Consider the following 17,646-nt stretch of genomic DNA (forward strand, 5'->3'; position numbering starts at 1 on the left):
TGAACACCCACCCTTATTTAAGTGCTGTTAAGGTCTCCCCTCAGCCTTCTCCAGGCTGAACAATCCCAGCTCTCACAGACTTTCCTCATAAGAAAGATGTTCCAGTCCCCTCATCATCTTGGTAGCTGTAACAGGTGGGTATCTGTAGTCAAATGCAAGTATTGAATTTAAATTCTCCATTTGTCCCCGTTTTGCTCAGGATCCATCTGCCTGGTGCTGTGGCTGTGTTCACCCCACAGCCCTGTCCTGAGGCAGCGCAGGGCTGGAGGCTGGGGTGGGCTGTGCTGTTGGAGCAGCTGGTAAGGGGTAGGGATGGAGTCTCATTAACTGTCCATTAACAAGGAGCTTTCACCACGGTGTAGTCTTGTGCTAAACACTCCGCTTCTGATTATTCCAAAAGCAAAGTGGACAGATGAGCTTTGTGCTCAGTCACATCTCTCACAAGGAACAGACCCATGGAATCATTTTGGTTGGAAGAGACCTTTAATATCATGGCCCTCAGCGCCTCATTTATGCATCTTTTAAATATCTCCAGGGACGGGGACTCAGCAGCTCCCAGGGCAGCCTGGGCAGTGTCTAACAGCCCCCGGAGCTCTTCCCTAATACCCCACGTAAACCTCCCGTGGTGCAACTGGAGGCCACGTGCTCTTGTCCTATCACTTGGGAGCAGAGACCGACTCCACGTCACTGCAGCCTCCTGCCAGGGAGTTGCAGAGAGTGACGCTGTCTCCGCGGCCCGTTCCCAGCCGCGCAGCCCGTGCGCCCGGGCCCGCCACAGCCTCTCCGCCGCCAAGATGGCGAGGCGGGGAGGAGCGCGGCGCCGCCTGGCGGCCGAGGGGCGGCGGTGCGGGGCACGGGCGGTGCAATGGCTCCGAGGTAGCGATGGCTCCGAGGCGCGGGGCCGCGCTGAGCCCAACCGCTCTCCGTAGGCGCCGACGCGGGGCGGGGCGAGGGCGCGGGGCGGGCGAAGGCGGGAAGAGCCCGCGGCACGTGGTCAGGCGGCGGCGCTGGGGAAGGGGGGGTGGGAGGGGATGGAGGAGCGCGGGCCAATGGGCGCGGCGGGCGGCGGAAGCGGCGGGGCGGGGCTGTGCGGGGTGCGGTGCGCGCGCTGCCCGCCGCCCGCCGCCCCTTCCCGCCGGCCGCCGCAGTGGTCGCGCGTGTGTGCGCGGCGCGTGCCCCCGCCCCGCCCCGCTCCCCTCCCGGATCCCTTCCCCGGGCTCCCCGCCCGCTCTCGCAAGGTAAGAGGGGTTGCGTGTGCGTGCGTGTATGGGGGGTGTGCTGCGGCGGGGCTGCGGCGCGGGCCGCGGCGCGGAGGGCACGCGGCGGCGGGCGTGAGGCGATCGCGGCGGCCGCCAGCGGCGCGGGGGGGGTGGCGGGGCCCGGCACGTGGCGGGGCCCGGCACGTGGCGCGGCGCGCGGCGGCCCCTCACCCGCCGGGCACGTGCGGCGGCCCAGCCGCGGCCAGGCAGGCCCGGCACGGCACGGCTCGGCCCGATCCGCCCTCCCCCCCTCCCGTCGCCGCCATCGCGCTGCCCTCGTCGGGAGAGACGGTTGGTTACCCTTCCCGCTCCCCCCCCACCCCCGGCCCTACCCGCCGCAGGGGTTCCTATCCCGACCTCTGGTTTCCGTGCAGCCCCCGCCACCAGCTCCCCAGCGCCATGGCCGACGAGCTCGACTTCACCACGGGCGATGCCGGCGCCTCCTTCACCTACCCCATGCAGTGCTCGGCGCTGCGGAAGAACGGCTTCGTGGTGCTCAAGGGCCGCCCCTGCAAGATCGTGGAGATGTCCACCTCCAAGACGGGCAAACACGGCCACGCCAAGGTGAGCGGCCCGGGCACGGCTGCCCGGCTGGCCGGGGGGAACGTGGCAGCCTTTCATTTGGCCGAGTGTGCCCTGTGCTGCCTTTGCTGTTCACGCAGCAGCGTCTCGCGTGTCTCTGGGTTCTAGAGTGAGCCCAAGGGGTTCCCGTGACGTGAAGCAGGAAGGATTGAGGACAAGGGCTTGCATTGGTTTGCTTAGTATATATTTTTTTTTCCTCCCATCTTGTTAAAAAGCCTCAATGCTGATGGTGAGAAAACCCATTTCTGTAGTGGGGGCAGAGTAAGTTCTCGAAGAGGGGGTTGATGAAATCACCAGGGCGTGGTTGGATTGTTCTGTCCGTACCCACCAAAGCACTCTTGTGTCTGCCTGGGCTAGCAGACTTTCATGATCACTCGACTTAAGCACTTACTAGCTCTTACTAGAAGTCCCTGTGTTCTATTGTGCAATCCAGAGGAGCTCAGCAGACAATTCTTACCTCTGGGCCTGCTCTGGCCCTGGATTACTGGCTTGTCTCGCCGCTTCTTTCCTTTTTCAGCACTGAGTGAGGAGTACCTTCCCCCTCCTGCATCCCAGCAGGGGCATTCTTAGGCTGCTGTCTGGGGCTGCAGTCTGGCTGCCTAAGCAGTTGGCTTATGCAGCTGTCCAGAGCTTGGACCAAGGCTAGACTCTCCATTCATTCAGCGGCACTTCTCAGCAGACAGATCTGTTAAAAGCACAATTAATTCAATTTGTAAGTTTCCACCACCGTCTAAGATAAATGTAGGTGAGTAAAGGATTTAAGATTTGTCAAATCTAGAGATATACCAAGCACCTGCCAGCACGTTTTTCCCCTTTCTTCCTCCCCTTGCTTTTTTTTACAGACTGTTTTATTAGATTAATACAGTTTTCTAAAATACTGAAACAACTGTGAGAGTGAAAGGACCAGAGAAGAGCAGGCTATGAGCTGGTAATCCAGGCTCTAGCTGCCTGGACAGCTGCTGCGAGCGTAAAGGGAGGTGGGAGCTGCTTTAATCTCTGTGTATGACCACGTCTCCCCTTACCCTTCACATTGTCAGTGACTCTCTTGTGTTTCTCAGAACAGCTATAACCTGAAATAAACAATTAAATCACCGTGTGCTCTGAGCTCTAGCATGCTGCCCTAAAACTCCAGAAGACTATGGAAAGTAACAGTGGCTGATCTTCCTTGTCATGTAGTGTTTCTGCAGTGTGCTGTGAAAGGGTGTGAGAGGCCACAAGCCGGGCAGAATCTGGTATTACATGTGATCTCTTAGAAAACTACATGGAAGCAGGAGTACCGATGGCAATGGCTTCTTGTTTCTCAGCATCTGATGTTATTTTTCTTCTCTTACAGGTCCACTTGGTTGGTATTGATATCTTCACTGGCAAAAAATATGAAGATATTTGCCCATCGACTCATAACATGGATGTTCCAAATATCAAGAGGAATGATTACCAGGTGAGTTAACAGTCACTGAGTCCTCCCACACATTAAAAGGCTTTATACTCCTAATACCACACGTAAACTCTTCATCCCAAAACTTGCCTCTCAATTAATAAAGGACTGTTGTCAGAATTGGTGGAACTTGTTTGTCTGGACTTGACATGGCTGAACTCGTAGCATATACTGGGCTGTTAAAACGGTTGGAGCTTATTGGTGGAGGGCTCCTTGCTGTGCTAACAACGTGATGTTACAGTAGCAATCCTTAGAAATGACAGGTAATAGACATCATTCAGAGCAGCATTATTTCTAGCTCATGTTGTAAGGTCACTTCTTTATGATACTGGTGTCCTTAAGAATCTGGAGAGAGGCTGTCCCTGCTGCAAACTGTTATTAGTTAAAGGACAATCAAGATCTCACTCCAAGTAAATTTGTATCTTAAGCGTATGTTGTCATTTATAATTTCACCCTTACATTGGGTAAATGAATCAAGACAGTCTCAAAATGCATCTGATGCCAATTCTAACTTGTAGAATGCTTTCTGCTCCTTTCTTGGTAACTGGCTTCAGCTGATAGCCTGTAATTTTGGTGCTCCTGAGCTCTGCTCTGAAATATGTATATAGAGATAACTTGGCAGGCTGCTGTAACTTCTATAATGCCTTCTGTGAAAGGGATAGTGAGCTCCTAAAAGCAGCACAGTTCAGATTCTGAGTTGTAACTTGTCTCTCTTCCCATTGTCTTGGGAGTGGTTCTGGTCAGGAACTGATAGATCCACATCAATTGGAAAGCTGTAATTACTTGACAAAGCCAAAGCTCAGCATGTTAGCGACTTTTCAGGGCAGCTGAAGTTGAAATAAAGCATGGCTTTGTGTCTTAAGCATTTCTGAGAAGGTCTGAGCCTTAATATTGGTGACTTTTCTCTCATGTTCTTGGATCATTATTGCTACTGAAGTTCTTGCTGTTTGAGACTTGTTAGGGCTGCCTTTTGGGCTTACTGTTCTGTATTCCAGGTTCCAGAACCTGCTCTGTTAAAATAGCTGTTGCCATTAGCTCAGGCTTTCAGTTGGGCTGGAAACATCATTATAAAAGTGATCTCCAGAGCTTGGTGGGTGTTCCCTACCACCTTTAATGTTCTCTAATGTTAAAGGCTGTTCCTCAGCCTTTAATGTATGTGATAGTATCTCATTGTGCAAATGTAGATACAGAAGTGTGTGGTTCCACCTTTATGTCCTTTGTATACTTTATCAAAGCAATGCTGATGGGGTTTGCGGTGCCCCACATAGTAGGATGTAACCAGCAGGCTTCTGGTGATTTTTGATAGCAGCCTGGCTTTTGTTACAGTTGTTTCTAACTCAGTCCTCTCAGCTGTTGTTAAAAATGTACTTAAATTACGTTCTTAACTGTTACAGTACTAAAGAATTAATGGAATGGTTCCCTGTGCCTTCTGCTTATCTTCAGCTATTGCCTACTAGTGACTACTGATGCTAAAACTTCCTAAAACTGAATTTCTCTTCCCAGCTGATAGGTATTCAGGATGGATATCTCTCCCTGCTGACGGAAAGCGGTGAAGTTCGTGAGGATCTCAAGTTGCCAGAAGGGGAGCTTGGCAAAGAAATAGAAGGAAAATTCAATGCCAACGAAGATGTGCAGGTAAGTTTAGATAGCAGGCAAGAAGAGATATGATTAATTCTGCTTGATTATACAATGGAGAAGTCTCCCTCTGATACTGGCCTTTAGTAGCTCTCTGTGAAGAGCAGGTTAGAAGCACAGGCTTATAGGGCCAGAAGCATCAGCTTTGAGATGTAGAAGGACATTTGTAGCAGAGCACTCGATATGACCCGGACGCCCAGCTCAGCTGACAGTGAGGTGATCTGATTGTCGCTCAGATGTCTGGAGAAATGCTGTCAGTGCTGCCCATGTGCTGTGGGTTGGAGCCTCCAGGCTTTCTTAGTTGGCACCAAGTGTAGGGCTTTGATGTAGGCTGAGCAGTCTGGTTTGCTGTGTTGGCAAACCTGTCTGCAGGTAGCTCTGCAGACTGTAGTCTGTACTGGGCCACACCAGTTGGTAGTTTGGCTTTGGTGCAGCAGTATGTTCATCCCTCTCTGCTGTACACACCTCAAGCTGCCAGTCAAGGCAATCTGGTGAAGAGTGGATCAGTGGGGAAATAACATGGAAAATGTTCTTATGACAGAATTTTACCAGTTTCAAATTCCTTTTTTTCTTGGTAGAAATGAAATAGATATTAAAATGTGAAAGTCTGTGATTTCTAGGAGTGCTTCCTCTGGCATGGGTTGGAGCTCACTTCTTTCGTCTTTTCTTCCAGATATCTGTCATAAGTGCAATGAATGAAGAATGTGCTGTAGCCATAAAGCCTTGCAAATAAAGAGGATCGTCAGGCTCGGGCAACTGCTCAGGTCTGGACAAACCACAGATCTCTAAATTTGGTTCTTATTGTCACCAAAGCTCTGGCCTTCACAAGCAACCTCATTTCTTTTTTGACTTGTTAAAAAGCAGTGCTGGATTCTGGATTAGTGTTGCAGGCTAACTGGCAGTTTTCAAAATCACTGAGGTTTTAATTCCTTAATTGTAACTATTTTAACATTCCTGTGGGTTTCAGCTATGGATCTAAGAAACCAATCAGGTGTTACTAGTGGATATATTTTTATTTGCTTGAGCAAAACAGTGTTTGTCTGTATGAACAGACAAAATACAGTATTCAGGGGCTTTTAGATAAGCTGGTAGGTATCTAGGATTATAAAGTGACCTAGAGCACAAATAGTATTTTTCTTGACATGTTTAGGTAGAACTGACAATAAAAATAGCTTCTCCTTTTTTGGTTTTTTTTTTTTTTTTAAGCTTAAGTATTTTGTGGATTGGGACTCTTGCAGAACTGTAGGTGCCAATCACAACTTTTAGACCAAGAAACTCAAGTGATCAAAAACGCCAGCTGGCTTGACCAAGCCCCAGTGGCCATGTGCAACTTAACTGTATTACCTCTGTTTTCTTCTTTGCCAACTTGTTGGCTTGTTGTAACGATAAAGTGGTGTCAAAGCCTACCTGTGGTTTAGGCAGGCAGTTGGAATATTGGGTAGATAAGACATAGATAGGTCAAGGGGACACAAAGGTGAGAATGGATGTTAAAGCTATAGACTTTCACTCGAGGCCTTTGTCAGACTTGAAAATAAAGTAGAAAATGCAGTTCAATTGCTCTCCTTTATTGTATTTATCTTAAACTATAAAAGGGTGACAAACTCCATGGGAATCTGTTGCAGTGCTTCCAGCTTTAGGTTTTAATCTTCAGGTTCAGACCATATTTTTGTAGCACAGGGACCACGTGTTTTTCAAAAGGTGGGACAAACTGTAGCATTGAGCCTAAACTTAAATGCATGGGATTCCTTTTAGAGAAAATAAAAGCTGTTGTATTTTCAAAATATAGAGTTGACAGGCAATGCTGAACAACTGTGGCTTAACTATACCAGTAAGTAAACTGCTCCATAGATAGGAAAGCCAGCTCCTCTCTGAGGGAGCTCAGAGTCATTGAAACACACCTGCATGCCTCTCCTTAGTAGCTTAACAAACAAACACAAGGCTTCACAGCAATAGTTATGGAAGGGTAGCTAGCCTGCTTGTGTTCAACTTGAACTTGATGGCTCTTCATGAGTGGGAAACTTCCATAGTTGGTGGCTTAGACCTCACTTCATGAGTGATACATTGTTTTATGAACTTGCCTTAAGCTTCAGTGGCCCTTGGATAATGGAAGACAACTTGTACACACATGGCATGCTGTCCTGGGCAGCACACATGCTTCACACTATTGGCAGTCTGAAGAGTCAGACTTCATGCTGCTGTTCACTGCCTAAAGTGTTTTCAGCTTAATAATATGTATTTCCCACTCCCCACGGGGCTCTTGGCAACTGTCCTGAGCTGCCCTTGTCCACATTGTGGCAGGGCTTAGCAAGTCTTGGAGGTCTAATGTCAATGGCAAAACCCATGCATTTCCCACAGACTTCTCATGATGGGAGAGAGCAATACAGTGAAGGTGAAGACAGCAATAAATACACTGATAATAAAGCACAGTTACCTGGGACACCTGGCAGAAGTAGGATACTACCACACATAAAATCAGAGAATGGTAGGGGTTGGAAAGGATCATCTAGTCCAACCCTCCTGCCAAAGCAGATCCACCTAGATCAAGTCATACAAGAGCATGTCCAGGCAGGTTTGAGAACGTCCAGAGAAGGAGATTCCACACCCTCTCTGGGCAGCCTGTGCCAGGGCTCTGACACGCACTTGCCCAGCACAGTACATATTGCAGGTGAGCTCTGTAAGTAGCACCTTGACCAAAATGGCAAAACCACTTAAAAAAGCAAAGCTGCAGATGCAAGAGATTGAAGGGCATTCAGTATAGTTTTGAAGTGCACGCTGAATAGTTCAAGCTAGTCTGCACTGTGCTCCTTTCTGCCTCTCCATTGACCTGGTACCTGACAGACAGGTTTTGGAGGTGACTGTGAAACCACTGATGATGGTCTCAACAGTAAGCTGAGCTGTGTGATGTCAAATGGGAAGCCACAGGTTACCATGTCAGACTAATGCAAGTTCTAATGCCATCACTTGATTGCAAATACTTCTAATGTGCTTGAAAGCTACGAGACTTGGATCTGTCCTCCTGGTAGTGCTTTGGTCTACTTCCAGGTGCCTGTATGTCCTCTGAAATCTTGTTGTGAGACAGGCTTTTGATGCCACTGGCCCATAATCTAAGCTTAGACTGAGCTCTCTGGGTTGAGGGCTGGATTTTGTCCTGTTCTTTTAAGTGGGGTCCTGGTCTGACTGGAGTTTTCAGGTACTACAGCAATCTAAAGACAGGTCTTAGGACATCCAGCTTGCTGCAAGAGCCCTCCTTGGGACATACGGATGTCCTTCTATTGCAACCTTCAGTTCTGCAAGATTCAAATGATGAAGTACTTCATTATAGGTTTGTTCTTATATACTTAGTTGTCTGTTGTATGAAGCACTTCAAACACTATGGAAGTGCAGAGCTCATCATGCATGAAGTTTCCCATAGATAAGCATGACTCTTAAACATAATCTCCAAGTTTCAGTAAGGTTAAAAGTTGCTTCTAAATTAGAACATGTGTTTGAGGCATTTTGGGGTGGGTTTGTTTTCTTTCCAAAGTAAAGATGTTTCAGTTTGCTGTTAAAACCGTTTGCAACAAACTTTGTGATCAATAGTCCATAGAGATGTGTATTTTTAAGGTCCCTAACCAAATGCTTAGGGAAGTTCTCCTTTCATAGCTTTACTTTAAAACAAATCTTAGCCAATGTACTTGTTCCATAGCACCATCTTAACAGAGAAAACTCTAAACTTCTGATAGCTGATGCAATTGCTTAAAGCCTGTGAAAACTAGGAGGTGAAGACAAGTATTTCCACTCCAGATAATGCATTTATCTTATGGCTCCAATTCATTGCATTTCTTTTAATACTTCACAGCATTGGAAAGACTGCAGTGTTTCCTGCCTCAAATGTTGGCAGATGATACTTTTAAGATTTCAATAGATCCTTCTGATTTTTTGCTTATAATGGTGGTTTTTCAACTAGGCTCTTTGCTAGTTGAGCCATGTTCTCAGGGCTGTTTTTTTTAAGAAGTTAGCTGAATTTCATTGTTTTAATGTAACTGCTTTCCAGCCTCTTGCAGGTTTTTCTAATCCACAATGTACCCAGAAATGGTGCACGGTCTGTAGTTTCACAATACAGGTAATTTTTGCATAATCTATAAAGAAGTCAAATTGTTGACAGTTCAGACTCTATGGTTACTGCAGGTCAGTCTCAGAATTCAAAGGTCAATAAATCCCACTCTTTTGTTTTGTTTTTCTTTTTTTTTTGGGTTTTTTTTGGTTGAGTAATTTAGAATGTAGTTTGTTACTGTAGAACTAAACTTCAGGAAAACGAGAACAACAAAAAAACAAAGAGCTTGTTAAAGGATATTCCGAGTATCTCGCTTACACACCGAGAAGGTCAGGGAAGGTGTGGATCCTGGAGGTGGGGTGTTCAGCTGAGCAGCACGGTACGCCGAGGTGGAGGGGAGTCTCTCCAGTATCCATCTGCAGCCTGACCCTACAGTATTTGGCATCTGAGAGTAATTTGGTCTGTGAACTTAACACTGAAATGTTTGCTTCATGTTATCGCTGTATCGCGGGAACCCCTATCGCCCTGTCCTGTATGTTTTAAAGCATAACTGTTGTTGGGTGCAGCTTTCAAAATGCAGGGGGGAGAGGAATGATGGCCACGACTCATTTGTACTGATCCTAGCAAAAAAAAACCCAACCAAACCCTGTAAATGGTGTGACGGGGGAGGGACGGGCCAGTCTGTATCTTGCTTTGGAAGCTGTATTGTTTTCGACACCGCGCAAACGGCCGGGGGAAAGATGTGTATGGTGGTGGGTTTTTTGCTCCAAAAAAGGAAAATAAAAGATGTCGATGCTGTGGGGAGCTGGGTGCTGGCTGAGATCACGGGGAGGGAGGGAGCGCGCTTGCCGCTCGGCTCAAGGGAAGCGCTGGAGGGGATGCGCCACGGAGGATGTACCTCGGGTGCGCTGCTGCAGAGCCGCGCTGTCTCCGGCGTGTAGGAGAGCAAGAGCCGGGCGTGCGTTCAGCCCCACAGCAGCTGCAGCCGATGGGCGCCGGGAGCCCGCCCGAGAGAAGATGGGCGCCGCGCACTCCCGCCCTGCCCGTGCCTGCCGGCGCAGGCGCGCTGCGCCGCCGGCGTGCGTGATGACGTCACGGCGAAGGGCTATACAAGCGCCGCGCGGCAGCTGCGGCCTTCTTTCCGAGGGAGCTCCGCGTGGCAGCCATGCCGCCGGTGAGAGAGCGCTGGCCGGGGGGACGGCCGCGGGGCGCGGGGGCGAGCGGGCAGCTCCCGGGGGGATCTCAGGGCGCGGGGGCAGCTCCCGGGGGGATCTCAGGGCGCGGGAGCGAGCGGGCAGCTCCCGGGGGGATCTCAGGGCGCGGGGGCGAGCGGGCAGCTCCCGGGGGGATCTCAGGGCGCGGGAGCGAGCGGGCAGCTCCCGGGGGGATCTCAGGGCGCGGGGGCGAGCGGGCAGCTCCCGGGGGGATCTCAGGGCGCGGGAGCGAGCGGGCAGCTCCCGGGGGGATCTCAGGGCGCGGGGGCGAGCGGGCAGCTCCCGGGGGGATCTCAGGGCGCGGGAGCGAGCGGGCAGCTCCCGGGGGGATCTCAGGGCGCGGGGGCGAGCGGGCAGCTCCCGGGGGGATCTCAGGGCGCGGGGGCGAGCGGGCAGCTCCCGGGGGGATCTCAGGGCGCGGGGGCGAGCGGGCAGCTCCCGGGGGGATCTCAGGGCGCGGGGGCGAGCGGGCAGCTCCCGGGGGGATCTCAGGGCGCGGGGGCGAGCGGGCAGCTCCCGGGGGGATCTCAGGGCGCGGGGGCGAGCGGGCAGCTCCCGGGGGGATCTCAGGGCGCGGGGGCGAGCGGGCAGCTCCCGGGGGGATCTCAGGGCGCGGGAGCGAGCGGGCAGCTCCCGGGGGGATCTCAGGGCGCGGGGGCGAGCGGGCAGCTCCCGGGGGGATCTCAGGGCGCGGGAGCGAGCGGGCAGCTCCCGGGGGGATCTCAGGGCGCGGGGGCGAGCGGGCAGCTCCCGGGGGGATCTCAGGGCGCGGGAGCGAGCGGGCAGCTCACGGGGGGATCTCAGGGCGCGGGAGCGAGCGGGCAGCTCCCGGGGGAGTCTCGGGGCGCGGGGGCGAGCGGGCAGCTCCCGGGGAGTGGGGAGGGGGGCCCGGCCTGGCCTGTGTCACGGGAGGGCCTAGGCCGGGCCGGACTGGCAGTACGCAGCCCCACTCCCGGCGGCGTCGGCCCGCGCTGCTCCCCGCCACACGGACATTCTCATAAAGGCGTTTGTGGTGTGGGTCGGTAATACTGATGGGTTTTGGGGTTTTTGGTGTTTTAGCAAAAAGACAGAAAATCTAAAAAGTCAACGTGGAAGTTTTGCCTGGACTTGACCCACCCGGTGGAAGATGGAATCTTTGACTCTGGAAATTTCGTAAGTTCCTGATGGTTGCTCGTGCGTTTGGGGCACAGTGTGAGAAAAGTCTGGGTGCAGAGCCATAACTGAGTTACAGCTGCAGAGGGGCTGCCTGAATCAGTCAAGTCAAATCTGCTCTTTAAATTATCGCTACTGTTGGAAAGTTTTGTGGCTTTAGATGTCTTTTGTAGACAAGATGGTTCATACCACGAATAAACGTGGAATGGAACTGCTGTGATTATGTATTCTTTAATTACATACTGTATACTGTGCCTGCATTGTAAATAGTTGCTGTCAGGACATAAGTAACCGATGATTTTTAACATGGCTTTGTGGCTAGGGTCCCTTCCCTAGTTCATACCTAGGGTACCATTCCCTAGTGTTCTATTTGTTTAATGTTGAAACAGGAACAGTTCCTAAAGGAGAAGGTTAAGGTCAATGGAAAAACTGGCAACTTGGGCAACACCGTTCACATTGAACGTCTGAAGAACAAGATCACAGTGACATCTGAGAAGCAGTTTTCTAAAAGGTTGGTATAGGTTTCCTCTTGTGTTTGTGAGAGTGGCTTTTGAAGAGGGGTGTGTTGAATGTGATTCATTTCTGATACATACAGAAAAGATGTTAGTCCTGGCTTTTCATAGCACTTGTAAGGATTAGTGAAAGGTGTCTGTTTGAACAGATTTACAACATTAGATGTTTTTAAAGCTGCTTATTAAATCTCAAGATTTGGTTACAAATTAATGCTCCCTCTGATATAAGCATAGTAATTCAGAGGTGCCATATATAGATTGTTAGAGTGTGTAAGGGAAAGGTGGGGTTCTAAGAGTTGTAACAAATTTACAGGTGGCTTCCTTATTACTTGATGATTGTATTCAAATGTATATGTACATAATAGAGGCTGTTGCATAAGAACCTCTTGAGTCAAATGAAGCCTTAAACTGCTCAGTGTGTCGGGGTGTGCAGCTGAGTGCACTGATTAGAGGTGCAGTTCTTTCCCTGTGCCCCCCCTTCATTTACTAACACAAATGTACCAGTATCTGCTTTGTTAGACCAGGGTTTAAAACTACTTCTCGGTGCTTTTAAGTTGCTGGCACCATGCTGTGAAGTCAAAAAGCATCAGATAATGAATTCTTATATATATGGGAAGAAAAGAAACTTTTATTATCTGCTGTACATGAGGATTTGGGACTTCTGGATGTAATTAGTGGGGTGTTGCCCTGCTGGAGCCATGTCTCGGGTGGAGTGCAGGCAGCAGTAAAGGGCTGTTAAATGACAGGTTTCTAATGTGTAATTACTGCTTTTCAGGTACCTAAAATACCTCACCAAGAAGTACCTCAAGAAGAACAACCTGCGTGACTGGCTTCGTGTGGTCGCCTCTGACAAGGAGACGTACGAGCTGCGCTACTTCCAGATCAGCCAGGACGAGGAAGGGTCAGAGTCTGAGGAGTGATGGGAGCGTGGTTCTGTGCTCCATGCAATGGACAAAAGACTACAACACCTATTTATAAGAACACTTAACTTATTGGTGAATAAAGGTTCTGTACCCTGTCTGACAGAGCATGGTTAGTTTTCTAGCCTTTTTCTGAAATTAAAAACCAGTGTGAGGAATGGTTTGATTTGTGAGGGTTTTTTTCCTTCCATTGATAGAAATCAGGAAAACACAGGCTGGGGTTTCAAGCAAAGCAACTTATTTCATAGCTAGTTTGGAGGAAAACTGCCAAAGTACTTGTGTGAGCTTTATTACTCACTGAGCATTGCCGCAGCGAGGATGGAGTAGGAAATCCTTTCCCTGATGCTTGAAAACATGGTGAACTTCAACAAAATTCCAAGCTTCTGATAACGATAATGTATGGATGTAGAGTGCTTAATATCTTTAGGAACAAATTCCTTCCTCTTCAGACAGCTGCCACAATGAGTTTCACCCCTGTGTTGGTGCCCAAGCTCTGCAGGTTGTAGCCAGCTCTGCTCTCTGGAGCATCAGGCTGCTGCAGCTCTGGGGCAGCTTCATCAGGGCACTGGAACCAGTTAAAGTGCATGTTTGTGTGTTACACATAGAAATCACAAATAAGGGCTTTAAAATGTAAGTGGAGTGTTTACAATGAGATTGTTAAAGTTTCCTGGAGAAAAACAGCTGAAATAAACAAGAAGCTGACCTCAGACAGAGCTCCAGGGAAATGGTGATTCTTCCATCAGTTTGTGTATTTCCCAGCTGAAGAGGCCAGTGTGATGCAGGCAGCAGACAGGAGACACGACCTGTTACTGTTCACATAATGTAATTGATGTAAATTAGCCAGATTAGAATGGAAGTGAGCTTTGCTTTTAAAAGGTATAGGTGAGTTTCTCTGGTCTTTGGTGGGGTTTAAGTCACGGAGGTGGTCACTCTTGCTCTGGGAGCTGCCAGGTACCTTCATTCGGGAACCTGGCAGGCCAGTTGTTTTTTTATCAGCTAGAATCTGCTGTAAAAGAACCAGTTTAATCCATCTTTGTTTCAAAACTTTAAAACTCCCAAGCAGCTTGCAAACAGACAGAATTGACTGGTGGAATTTTCTGGATTTATTGCTAGACAGGAGCCCAGAAAAGCCCTGCTTGAGGGAAAGGCTTATCTCAGAGCTGCCTCAGCCTAGTGAGGAACCTGCTGGGAAAAACAATACACCCACAGCCTGAAAAGCTCTAGTGCACAGACCAGTCCCCGTGGCTCCTCTGTGATGTGCTCAGGTCTCAGCTGATCCTCAGGGTGCTTTAGGATTTCCAGAAGGAAAACATGCAGCAGGACTGTGCTGTTGGAGCACTGCCTTACCTCCACATAGCCCAGACCCCTGATCCATCAAGCCAGAAGCTTGATTTGTAAAGAGAAATAATCTTTGCAAAGCAGCAAGTTGCAACACAGCAGAGGGGCCAGAGCCAGCACCCTCCAGCTCGAGGACTTGGGAGAGCAATGGCAAAGTAGCTCTTACTATGCCTTAATACAGCCAAAATGATAGAGACAGGTATAGAGATGTAGGTTTAGATATCAATATACAGGTTTAGATATTGATAGCTGTGGCTATATAGATATATGGACATTCTTCCTTTCATTTTTCACTAGATGCTTCTCTCTTGCATTGCTCAAAACAAAATGCTCTTGCTGCTCCCTTCCAAGTGAAATCAGTTTATGAGAGACCTCCCACACGTGGAGAATTTCAATGTCTGGCAAATCAAAATTGAAAGAGAAATATCTTAAGCTCAAGAGCAACACAGCTGTTGCCAGAGCAGCAGTAGCAGCACCTCGCAGGCTATTTTATGTGTGAGCACACAGAGAGATTATGTCTCTGCACCATCATTCTCTGTCACTTCTGCTCCTACAAAGCTCTCACTGACTTCCATTAAAAAGAGAACAAACACCACAAGATTTCACCAGCTGTAACCACCACTAGTAAAAGTTACCTGCTGAAGGTCCTTGTGTTTACTGTTTACTTGCCCTTCTGAAAACAGCTTTATCATACACCCAGAAATAGTAAGGTCAGAAATAAAGAGGTAAATAATGTCTGAAATTGTGTCAGGGTACTAATGTATACAACAGACCCAGCATGAGGCAGGTATTAAGGGAGGCTCAGACTCAATACATTCACATAACACCAGCACAAAGTCATTAGAAAGAGAGGCCCATGGAAAAACAAATACTCAATAATAGCTTTAATGTACCCAACAGCAGGAAGTGAGCTGCAGTGGTCGGAGAGATCTGATTACAACAAATATAGCCAAAAACAAGGAAAACAAAAGTTCTAAAGACCAAAGCAATGCCAAGACTTCTTACCTGGCAGATCAGAAGGGATCAGATGCCTCCTCGCCCTCCTCGTGATGCTCTGTTGGGTTGCTGCCTCATCCCTGACCCAGTTTCCTGACCAGCCCCAGTGCCCTGCCTGTCAGCTCTCACAGCAGCACACAAATACCAGTTTGAAAAGTGCTCAGACTCCACAGAAGTAAGCGAGAGGCTTTCCTGCCAATGCCTGGGCATGGTGGCCTGCACCCTGTAGCAGCAGGAGAGTGGGCATCCATTGCCTTTGGAGACCTTCTCAACCTTCCCACTGCTGTCCATAATACATACAGCCCCTACGTCTCAGAGCAATAAAATACAGTTTGTTTTGTATGGATGTATTGGAGATTGAAAGTACAGTCTTTGCCCCATGACCTTTAATAGCCATGTCAGGTGGAGTCTCCTGCCTTGATCCCAATCCCATGAGAAGGGGATGCCCTTCCCATTAGCAGGTGAAGATGATTCCTGCTAATTCCTGTCACAAGGACCACTCTGAGCAATAAAGAGGTTCATCAGCACAGCAGCCAACTCTATACAGCAGTGCCAATGCCAAGAGAAGGAGAAATAGAGAAGGTCAGAGGCTCCCCATGACATGGTGTCAAAAGACCCCAAGGTGGAAGGAGGAGCTGTCAGACAGCTGGAGCAGATGTGCAACCGTGGGCAGCACTGGCTGGGAGACATTTCAGCTGACAGTGAGTTACTGCCAGCAATGGCAGGTCCTCCTGGGAGGCACTGGCTCTGCCATAGGTGTCCTGGCAGGGTAACCCAGAGGGGCACCAGCCCTGGGCTTGGCAAGGAGCTGTGGGGCTCAGCAGGGACTCATCTAGGAGTCCATTCCAAGCCTTACCATTCTGTGATTCTCTGTAAGCATCATCCTCTTTCAGCATCTAAACTTAGCAGTCTTGTCCTGCTGCTGGCCTCTGGGTCGCTGCTCAGCTGTCCCGTGGGCCCAGGAAGCCCTAAGTTCCTGTGGTGCACACATTTTTGGCAGGATGATGGCATAAAGCCACTTAGGCTTACCTTGGCACTGCAGCTGCTGTTTGAGCCTTAGCTCATGCTAAAGCTGCTGCTTGAGAGAAATGCTGTTGCAGAGCACAAACCGTAGGTGGGAGGAGTGGCCCAGGGATAACCGGGTTAAGTGGCTAAAAACACCCCAAACACCCCTCAAGCAAGGTCCTATGAAGCCCTCAGGGAGAAGGTTGAGAGGTGGGGGAAGCTATTTCCAAGGGAGGTGTGTCCATGAGCTCTCCCAGCTGGAAACTGCCTTTAGCAGCTTTTCACACCTGAATCTCATTGCTCTAGGGACAAATAAACTCACAAAGTACCAAAGAGGCACCAGCTGGGAAAGATTTCCCATTGCTGCTCATCCAGGCTGGATTTAAAGCAGCAATTAAGAGACACATATTTTAATAGTCTGTCAATAAATCTCTTTGAAACATTAATTAAGTAGTTTAACCTGGCAAGACAGTTCAAACACCTCATTCCACCACAGAAGCATGAAGCACCACTGCAGTCTCACATTTGTTATAGTGTTGTTGCCATTGGGTCAGGATTTTACATGGGAACATGGGCCAATGGGTATTTTTTCAGTGGCTCATTGCCCACAGAGTGGCTCAATCACCTCCCTGCATGCTGATGGGATGCTCTGAGCCCAACCTCCAGCTGTCAAAGCCAACAAAGGCATCAGCATCTTCTTGATCACTGGTGCACGGAGAAGAAAGATGGTACTGAATAATAAATATATCAAGGCACACAAACAGCACAATGGGAAGCAAATAATTAGAATGTTTGAGTTTGCTGCAGAAGGGGGGGAGTCCTTGACCAGCACAGACAGGGGGATGTTCAGCCACTCCTCTTCCCAACTCAGTAACATTTTCCCAGCAAAACTGCATTGGTTAGTCTTCCTCCTTCCAGCTCATTTAGAAAATGTTGACACTGTGGGAAGATAACAGCCCTGAGATAGGTGTAGTTGTGCTGACACAGAGGGCTGGGAGCTGTAAAGCTTCCACACTTCTCCTGAGCAGCCACTTCAGGGCTCTTTCTCTTACCCCAGCTTGGGATGCTGTGGCCCCCAGGGGGTAAAAGACTCTCCCTGTAGCATCCAGCTGCAAAGAGGCATGGAGGGAGGCCGGCAGAAATAACTTGCAGAGCCCATGGGTGGTCAGCAAGGGGGAGCTGAACTGTGACAATTAATCTGAAGCCCAAACCAGGAGGGTCCTGCCATCATTCCTGGCTGCTCAGCACTCACCACATGCTCCAGGGACCTCCGTTTTCCTCCCCGTGCAGGTTTTAGGGCAGATGGGTATATACTAGAAGCAAAGATCAAGTCTCTTTTAATCTTGATAGCCTCAGAGATGCTGCTGTAGAACATCTCAGGGAGCCTTAATCCTGTGGAGGTGATGGCTGTGTTGCCATGGCTTCCACTGCCATGATGTATGGGTGTTGCTGTGACAAACTATATTGGAGATGGAAAACACTAATGAAGATCAAACATGGGAGTCCCTTCATTACACCAGCTCTGCTGCTAAATTGAAATTGCCTCAGAGTTTGCTTTCAGGCCC

At 49.4% G+C, this 17,646-nt stretch overlaps 2 protein-coding genes across 4 annotated transcripts; both read left to right on the forward strand.

Moving 5' to 3' along the window:
• Nucleotides 1-1,114: 1,114 nt before the first annotated feature.
• EIF5A2 (eukaryotic translation initiation factor 5A2) lies at nt 1,115-9,748 on the forward strand. Of its 2 annotated transcripts, XM_062005728.1 has the most exons (6): nt 1,115-1,238; nt 1,634-1,823; nt 3,175-3,279; nt 4,780-4,911; nt 5,585-5,675; nt 8,945-9,748. In XM_062005728.1, the coding sequence occupies exons 2-5, from the start codon at nt 1,659-1,661 to the stop codon at nt 5,642-5,644; spliced, it is 462 nt and encodes a 153-aa protein (XP_061861712.1). In that variant the 5' UTR covers nt 1,115-1,238; nt 1,634-1,658; the 3' UTR covers nt 5,645-5,675; nt 8,945-9,748. The 2 variants fall into 2 exon arrangements, with proteins under 2 accessions (XP_061861712.1, XP_061861711.1); XM_062005727.1 differs by lacking the exon at nt 8,945-9,748 and having other exon boundaries at nt 5,585-5,691.
• On the forward strand, nt 9,731-12,850 carry RPL22L1 (ribosomal protein L22 like 1). Of its 2 annotated transcripts, none has more exons than XM_062005725.1 (4): nt 9,731-10,152; nt 11,217-11,310; nt 11,700-11,821; nt 12,598-12,850. In XM_062005725.1, exons 1-4 carry the CDS (start codon nt 9,731-9,733, stop codon nt 12,740-12,742), a joined length of 783 nt encoding a protein of 260 aa, XP_061861709.1. In that variant the 3' UTR covers nt 12,743-12,850. The 2 variants fall into 2 exon arrangements, with proteins under 2 accessions (XP_061861709.1, XP_061861710.1); XM_062005726.1 differs by having other exon boundaries at nt 10,079-10,118; nt 11,218-11,310.
• The last annotated feature ends 4,796 nt before the right edge of the window (nt 12,851-17,646 follow it).

The sequence above is a fragment of the Colius striatus genome, chromosome 12 (genome assembly GCF_028858725.1).
Source record: "Colius striatus isolate bColStr4 chromosome 12, bColStr4.1.hap1, whole genome shotgun sequence".
NCBI lineage: Eukaryota > Metazoa > Chordata > Aves > Coliiformes > Coliidae > Colius > Colius striatus.